General features: G+C 43.7%; 1 protein-coding gene across 2 annotated transcripts in view; it reads left to right on the plus strand.

The window, feature by feature from the left end:
* The window catches only part of LOC137778715 (S-adenosyl-L-methionine-dependent tRNA 4-demethylwyosine synthase TYW1), a 206,782-nt gene extending 200,148 nt beyond the window's left edge, over window positions 1-6,634 (plus strand). The window contains exons 16-17 of one of the 2 annotated variants that reach the window (XM_068565973.1): window positions 2,441-2,495; window positions 4,990-6,634. In XM_068565973.1, the coding sequence (XP_068422074.1) occupies window positions 2,441-2,446 (6 nt within the window). In that variant the 3' untranslated portion in view covers window positions 2,447-2,495; window positions 4,990-6,634. Of the gene's footprint in view, window positions 1-2,440; window positions 2,502-4,989 lie in introns of those variants that run through there. The other variant, XM_068565972.1, reaches the window with a different exon arrangement.
* Window positions 6,635-8,686: the final 2,052 nt, after the last annotated feature.

Here is an 8,686-nt window from a genome sequence, read left to right on the forward strand (position 1 = left end):
GTCAGAAACAGGTCCTCTGGCTCTTTGCTGTCTCTTCATGTTCTTCTGATTTTTAGTCTTCCTGACATACTACTCAGCAGAGGGCAGGATAGTGCATCCCTAAGATGCAGGAAAATTCATCTGTTGAAATAGGGAGTTTTCCCAGGTTCCATGGCTCTTGTTATTTTGGGGATAATTGCTTCTTGCAATAAGCTCTAGATTGATATATGACCAGAAAACTATACCCACAAAGCACAGCTAAGCATTTCTGAAGCTGAGGTATCTAGTGACTGTTGGTACAGATACACAAATTGATTTACCTCATCTTAGAAATAATACAATGCCACCTCCATTAGCACACAAAAAGTTTGGATAAATAGAATTTATTTTCATTCTGATTTCCAATGGTAACCAAAATGTTTGAGGATGGCCCAGAAAGCCCTGAAAGATCCAGAAAAGATGCTGTAAGAACTATGAAAAGAAGAATTAATCCAGAGCATAAATGAACCTTGAAAACATTATGTTAAGTGAAAAAGGCCAATTACAAAGGACCACATATTGTGACTCCATTTCTATGAAATGTCTAAGATAGGCAAATCTGTAGAGACAGAAAGTAGATTAGTGGTGGCCTAGGGCAGGAGAAGATTGGGGAGCTGGGGGATGACAGCTAAGGGATGAGGAGTTTCTTCTTTTTGGGGGTGATAAAAATGCTCTAAGATTAGGTTGTGATGATGGTTGTAAAATTATGTGAATCTATTAAAAACCATTGAATTATATACCTTTAGTGAGTGAGTAGCATGGTATGTGAACTATATCTGAAAGCTTTAAAAAATAATTAATGATGTTCAGCTGAATTTTTATATTCATCTTGTTTATCCCCCCAGTTTAGTCTCTGAAAATATGTTAGTCATCAGTGATGGAGATGATGACTTTCCAAGGACCAAACATATCATTGTCCAGACATCATGGATAGCACTCTTGTAGAGACATGTCTGTTCCAGCACTTGGCAGTCCGTCTATCTTCTGATCATTGCCATGGTTTTTGTGAGGGGCTTATCTGTTGTTCCCATTCACAGATAATGACCAGGCTGGGAAAGAAGTCAGTGTTCTCATTCTCATCACCAGCCCCACTGCTGGAGCCATGGAGCCAACAACTGGAGGTTGGCATGGTGTCTTCTAGCCCTGCTGGCATTTGTTTGGGGTCTGCAAGAGCAGCCCTAGGACAAGACAAGTAGGAAGGCTTTGCTTCCAATTCTTACCCAACTTGCATCCAAGATCTGCCTTCTTCCAATTTGTACAATGGCCCCTGTAGTAAGCACCTTCAGGAAGGTGGCACTTTCCGGAACCAGTAATCTCAGCAATTTGAGGCAAAACAATATCCATCTTTGGAGGAAGCATCCCTGGCTAGAAATTAGGAGGCTTGGCTTCTAGTCCTGCCTCTGCTATTTGAATTGACCTAAATCACTCCCTGAGTTCTCACTGACCTTGGGTATGTCAGTAAATCAAATTTCATATGGGAATCAATGCTTAGAACTGTAAGGTCATCCTCAGTTCTAAATTCCATGAGCTGTTGGTTTACCCTCTTGGGGACAAACGTATTTCACCTGTTGAAGGCCAACAGAAAAGGCAGTGAATCTCCACTTGTCTCTTTCCTATTTGCTATCTCTGTTGCTTGTAATTGCTGTAGTTTGAAGAGCTTTGGTTACTTTGCCTACTGCCCAGCCAAGGTGCCTGAGCCTTTGTGCCCACCAGGAGGGGTGAGGCCGGGGGAGTGACGGGGCTCCAGAGAAGCTGCCTTTGACCGCTTAAGCCTCTTGTTTGGCCTCCATGGTTTGCCCCATATCTCAGGCAAGGGATATGGAGCAAACCATATCCCAGTGTCACATAACGGGATTCTGCCCATTATATGACATTGGCAGGAAAGGAATGTAACTTAGAGCATCTTGGATGGCATAGTGCTTGAAAGAGCATCTCAGTGTTTTCTTGCTACTTGCACATAGTGATGCTTGGTGTTCTTTCAGGGTCTTTGGTCACTTAGAGAGAGGAAAACAACACAGTTGTCTTCAGGGACGCTCCTTTCTAGTCCTCTGGGTCCCATTATCCCAGTGGTCCCCATTGCAGAGGTTCCTCCAGCAGAAGAATGGTTTGCACTCAGCAGGCCTGAAGACCCTTGTGAGGAGCCTCACTGAATAAGCCTAGATGGAAAGAACCCTTGTCGAGCTGCCAAGCTGTGATTCCGCATATGTCATACGTGTTCATTGTACAAAATGTAGATGATACAAGCAAAGAGAAGGAAAAAGTTACCCATAGTCTCAGAAGCTTAGAAGCCACAATAATCAGTCGTTTCCCATTTTTGAGCATTATTTTAAGGACTAGGCACTCTGCTGTGTAATTGCAAACATTATGTAATGTAATTTTCACAACACCTCTCTGAAGTTTGTGCTATTATTTCCCTCTGCAGACATGAAAACTGGGGTTTAGAGAAGTTAGACAACATACCCAAGGCAGCACAGCTGGTAAGTGGCAAAGCTGAGATGAAAATCCAAGCCTGGCTGACTCCAGGGTCGATGTCGTATGTAATCTAATTTCCTAACATTTTGTAGTCTTCTCTGCCAGTCTTTTTGTCTGCACAGTTTTTGTTTCTTTTTATCCTTGCATAATCATGGTCTTGCTGGGTTTTCTGGGGGTCTTCTACCTGCCAGACCCCCAAGCCCTTGGGGGTTCTTGGCTGTTGGATCTCTGCAGAAATCCACACCATAGAAACCGTTTCTGGAGGACTCTAGTGCACTCTGCCAATGTGGCAGGTCTGTTTCTGTTTGGCAAGGAGAGGACAGAGTCTCTTTTTCAATCTTTCTTCAGTCCCTAATCTCTTAAAGCTTTACTTGCAATTCCTTTGTCTAAAAAGCAAAGACCAAACAGAGTTACCTGTGTCTGAGACGATCTCCACGGGGTGGTCCAGAGAGCCGCAAGGAGCCAGGAGGGCTGGCCACACGTGCCGGCTCAGGCATGTGTGGGCTCCCCAATACCTGAGGCATACAGTAAGGACATTGGGGTACACATCCCAGCAGCCCTGGGATGGGGGATTGTTGAGGAAGGGTCTGTGTGGGGCCCATGCAGGGAATGCAGCCAGACTCTACCTCATGAAACTGCAAACGTCCCTGCCCAGGCAGGGGGCTGCAGTTTGGGGCTGCAGCATGGATACAGCCCCCTGTACAGGGCCTCTCTCCACCAGGCCTTCCCTCCCATCCTCACTGACTCCTGGAACTCGCTCTATCGCCACCCCCCACCCTCGTGTCTTTTTGTTCCTTCCAGTTTTCAGGAACATCAAATAAAAGCTCTTTCAAGAGGCTCCCTTGAGGCCAACAGCCAAGAAACCACATTTCGTTCTCCCGTTCCAGCAGACGAGCCAGCTTGATGGGATTTGGCCCCTTTAATAGAGAGAAGCTCTTCCCTGAGATTAGACTGTTTTGGGCCTGATCCCTCAACTTCGTAGGACCTCAGGCTTAAGCCATGAGAAAAATATTATAAAGAAAAAGTGAGGGAGACCTTCAAGAGGGCGGAGGAGTAAGACGTGGAGATCACCTTCCTCCCCACAAATACATCAAAAAATACATCTACACGTGGAGTAACTCCTACAGAACACCTACTGAACGCTGACAGAAGACCTCAGATTTCCCAAAAGGCAAGAAACTCCCCACATACCTGGGTAGGGCAAAAGAAAAAAGGAAGCACAGAGACAAAAGAATAGGGACGGGACCTGCACCTCTGGGAGGGAGCTGTGAAGGAGGAAAAGTTTCCACGCACTAGGAAGCCCCTTCACTGGCAGAGACGGGGGGTGGCTGGGGGAAGCTTCAGAGCCACGGAGGAGAGCGCAGCCACAGGGGTGCGGAGGGCAAAGCGGAGAGATTCCCGCACGGAGGGTCGGTGCCGACCAGCACTCACCAGCCTGAGACGCTTATCTGCTCACCCGCCGGGGCGGGCGGGGCTGGGAGCTGAGGCTCGGGCTTCAGAGGTCAGATCCCAGGGAGAGGACTGGGGTTGGCGGCGTGAACACAGCCTGAAGGGGCTAGTGCGCCACGGCTAGCCGGAAGGGAGTCCGGGAAAAAGTCTGGACCTGCCTAAGAGTCAAGAGACCATTGTTTCGCAGTGCGCGAGGAGAGGGGATTCAGAGCGCCACCTAAACGAGCTCCAGAGACGGGCGCGAGCCGCGGCTATCAGCGCGGACCCCAGAGACGGGCATGAGACGCTAAGGCTGCTGCTGCGGCCACCAAGAAGCCTGTGTGCAAGCACAGGTCACTATCCACACCGCCCCTCCCAGGAGCCTGTGCAGCCCGCCACTGCCAGGGTCCCGTGATCCGGGGACAACTTTCCCGGGAGAGCGCACGGCACGCCTCAGGCTGGTGCAACGTCATGCTGGCCTCTGCCGCCGCAGGCTCGCCCCGCATTCCGCATTCTGTACTCCTCCCTCTCCCCTGGCCTGAGTGAGCCAGAGCCCCCTAATCAACCGCTCCTTTAACCCCGTCCTGTCTGGGCGAAGAACAGACACCAGAGGGCGACCTACACACAGAGGCAGGGCCAAATCCAAAGCTGAACACCAGGAGCTGCGCAAACAAAGAAGAGGAAGGGAAATTTCTCTGTGCAGCCTCAGGAGGAGCAGATTAAATCTCCACAATGAACTTGATGTACCCTGCATCTATGGAATACCTGAATAGACAATGAATCATCCCAAAATTGATGTGGTGGACTTTGGGAGCAACTGTAGACTTGGGGTTTCCTGTATCTGACTAGTTTCTGATTTTTATGTGTATCTTAGTGTAGTTTTTAGGTCTTGTTATCATTGGTGGATTTGTTTATTGGTTTGGTTGCTCTCTCCTTTTTTTTTTAAATTACTTTAAAAACTTTTTTTATTTTAATAATATTTTTAAAAATTTTACTTTAACAACTTTTTAATTTAATTTAATTTTATTTTATTTATTTTTCTTTCTTTTTTTTTCTCCCTTTTATTCTGAGCCGTGTGGCTGACAGGGTCTGGGTGCTCCAGCTGGGTGTCAGGCCTGAGCCTCTGAGGTGGGAGAGCCGAGTTCAGGACATTGGACCGCCAGAGACCTCCCGACCCCACGTAATATCAATTGGCGAGAGCTCTCCCAGAGATCTCCATCTCAACACTAAGACCCAGCTCCACGCAACGACCAGCAAGCTCCAGTGCTGGACACCCCATGCCAAACAACTAGCAAGGCAGGAACACAACCCCACCCATTAGCAGAGAGGCTGCCTAAAACCATAAGTTCACAGACACCCCAAAACACACCACCAGACACGGTCCTGCCAACCAGAAAGACAAGATCCAGCCTCATCCACCAGAACACAGGCACCAGTCCCCTCCACCAGGAAGCCTTACACAATCCACTGAACGAACCTTACCCACTGGGGGCAGACACAAAAAACAATGGGAACTACGAACCTGCAGCCTGCGAAAAGGAGACCCCAAACACAGTAAGTTAAGCAAAATGAGAAGACAGAGAAATACGCAGCAGATGAAGGAGCAAGGTAAAAACCCACCAGACCAAACAAATGAAGAGGAAATAGGCAGTCTACCTGAAAAAGAATTCAGAGTAATGATAGTAATGATCCAAAATCTTGGAAACAGAATGGAGAAAATACAAGAAATGTTTAACAAGGACCTAGAAGAACTAAAGAGCAAACAGACAATGATGAACAACACAATAAAGAAAATTAAAAATTCTCTAGAAGGAATCAATAGCAGAATAACTGAGGCAGAAGAACGGATAAGTGACTGGAAGATAAAATAGTGGAAATAACTACTGCAGAGCAGAATAAAGAAAAAAGAATGAAAAGAATTGAGGACAGTCTCGGAGACCTCTGGGATGACATTACATGCACCAACATTCGAATTATAGGGGTCCCAGAAGAAGAAGAGAGAAAGAAAGGGACTGAGAAAACATTTGAAGAGATTATAGTTGAAAACCTCCCTAATATTGGAAAGGAAATAGTTAATCAAGTCCAGGAAGCACAGAGAGTCCCATACAGGATGAATCCAAGGAGAAACATGCCAAAACACATATTAATCAAACTATCAAAAATTAAATACAAAGAAAAAATATTAAAAGCAGCAAGGGAAAAACAACAAATAACATACAAGGGAATCCCCATAAGGTTAAGAGCTGATCTTTCAGCAGAAACTCTGCAAGCCAGAAGGGAGTGGCAGGACATATTTAAAGTGATGAAAGGGAAAACCTACAACCAAGATTACTCTACCCAGCAAGGATCTCATTCAGATTCCACGGAGAAATTAAAACCTTTACAGACAAGCAAAAGCTAAGAGAATTCAGCACCACCAAACCAGCTTTACAACAAATGCTAAAGGAACTTCTCTAGGCAGGAAACACAAGAGAAGGAAAAGACCTACAATAACAAACCCAAAACATTTAAGAAAACGGTAATAGGAACACACATATCGATAATTACCTTAAATGTAAATGGATTAAGTGCTCCAACCAAAAGACATAGACTGGCTGAATGGATACAAAAAGAAGACCTGTACATATGCTGTCTACGAGAGACCCACTTCAGACCTAGGGACACATACAGGCTGAAAGTGAGGGGATGGAAAAAGATATTCCATGCAAATGAAAATCAAAAGAGAGCTGGAGTAGCAATTCTCATATCAGACAAAATAGACTTTAAAATAAAGACTATTACAAGAGACAAAGAAGGACACTACATAATGATCAAAGGATCAATCCAAGAAGAAGGTATAACAATTGTAAATATTTATGCACCCAACATAGGAGCGCCTCAATACATAAGGCAAATGCTAACAGCCATAAAAGGGAAAATCGACAGTAACACAGTCATAGTAGGGGACTTTAACACCCCACTTTCACCAATGGACAGTCATCCAAAATGAAAATAAATGAGGAAACACAAGCTTTAAATGACACATTAAACAAGATGGACTTAATTGATATTTATAGGACATTCCATACAAAAACAACTGAATACACTTTCTTCTCAAGTGCTCATGGAACATTCTCCAGGATAGATCATATCTTGGGTCACAAATCAAGCCTTGGTAAATTTAAGAAAATTGAAATCGTATCAAGTATCTTTTCTGACCCCAGTGCTATGAGACCAGATATCAATTACAGGAAAGAAACTGTATAAAAATACAAACACATGGAGGCTAAACAATACACTACTAAATAACCAAGAGATCACTGAAGAAATCAAAGAGGAAATCAAAAAATACCTAGAAACAAATGACAATGAAAACACACGGCCCAAATCCTATGGGATGCAGCAAAAGCAGTTCTAAGAGGGAAGTTTATAGCAATACAATCCTACCTCAAGAAACAAGAAACATCTCTAATAAACAACCTAACCTTACACCTAAAGCAATTAGAGAAAGAAGAACTAAAAAACCCAAAGGTAGCAGAAGGAAAGAAATCATAAAGATCAGATCAGAAATAAATAAAAAAGAAGTGAAGGAAACAATAGCAAAGATCAATAAAACTACAAGGTGGTTCTTTGAGAAGATAAACAAAATTGATAAACCATTAGCCAGACTCCTCAAAAAAAAAAAAGGGAAAAGACTGAAATCAACAGAATTAGAACTGAAAAAGGAGAAGTAACAACTGACACTGCAGAAATAAATAGGATCATGAGAGATTACTACAAGCAACTATATGCCAATAAAATGGACCACCTGGAAGAAATGGACAAATTCTTAGAAAAGCACAACCTTCTGAGACTGAACCAGGAAGAAATAGAAAATATAAACAGGCCAGTCACAAGCACTGAAATTGAAACTGTGATTAAAAATCTTCCAACAAACAAAAGCCCGGGACCAGATGGCTTCACAGGCAAATTCTATCAAACATTTAGAGAAGAGCTAACACCTATCCTTCTCAAACTCTTCCAAAATATAGCAGAGGGGGGAACACTCCCAAACTCATTCTACGAGGCCACCATCACCCTGATACCAAAACCAGACAAAGATGTCACAAAGAAAGAAAACTACAGGCCAATATCACTGATGCACATAGATGCAAAGATCCTCAACAAAATGCTAGCAAACAGAATCCAACAGCACGTTAAAAGGATCATACACCATGATCAAGTGGGGTTTATCCCAGGAATGCAAGGATTCTTCAATATACGCAAATCAATCAATGTGGTACACCATATTAACAAATTGAAGGAGAAAAACCATATGATCATCTCAATAGATGCAGAGAAAGCTTTCGACAAAATTCAACACCCATTTTTGATAAAAGCCCTGCAGAAAGTAGGCATAGAGGGAACTTACCTCAACATAATAAAGGACATATATGACAAACCCACAGCCAACATCGTTCTCAATGGTGAAAAACTGAAACCATTTCCACTAAGATCAGGAACAAGACAAGGTTGCCCACTCTCACCATTATTATTCAACATAGTTTTGGAAGTTTTAGCCACAGCAATCAGAGAAGAAAAAGAAATTAAAGGAGTCCAAATCAGAAAAGAAGAAGTAAAGCTGTCACTGTTTGCAGATGACATGATACTATACATAGAGAGTCCTAAAGATGTTACCAGAAAACTACTAGAGCTAATCAGTGAATTTGGTAAAGTAGCAGGATACAAAATTAATGCAGAGAAATCTCTTGCATTCCTATACACTGATGATGAAAAATCTGAAAGTGAA

This window comes from Eschrichtius robustus, chromosome 16 (genome assembly GCF_028021215.1).
Source record: "Eschrichtius robustus isolate mEscRob2 chromosome 16, mEscRob2.pri, whole genome shotgun sequence".
Lineage (NCBI taxonomy): Eukaryota > Metazoa > Chordata > Mammalia > Artiodactyla > Eschrichtiidae > Eschrichtius > Eschrichtius robustus.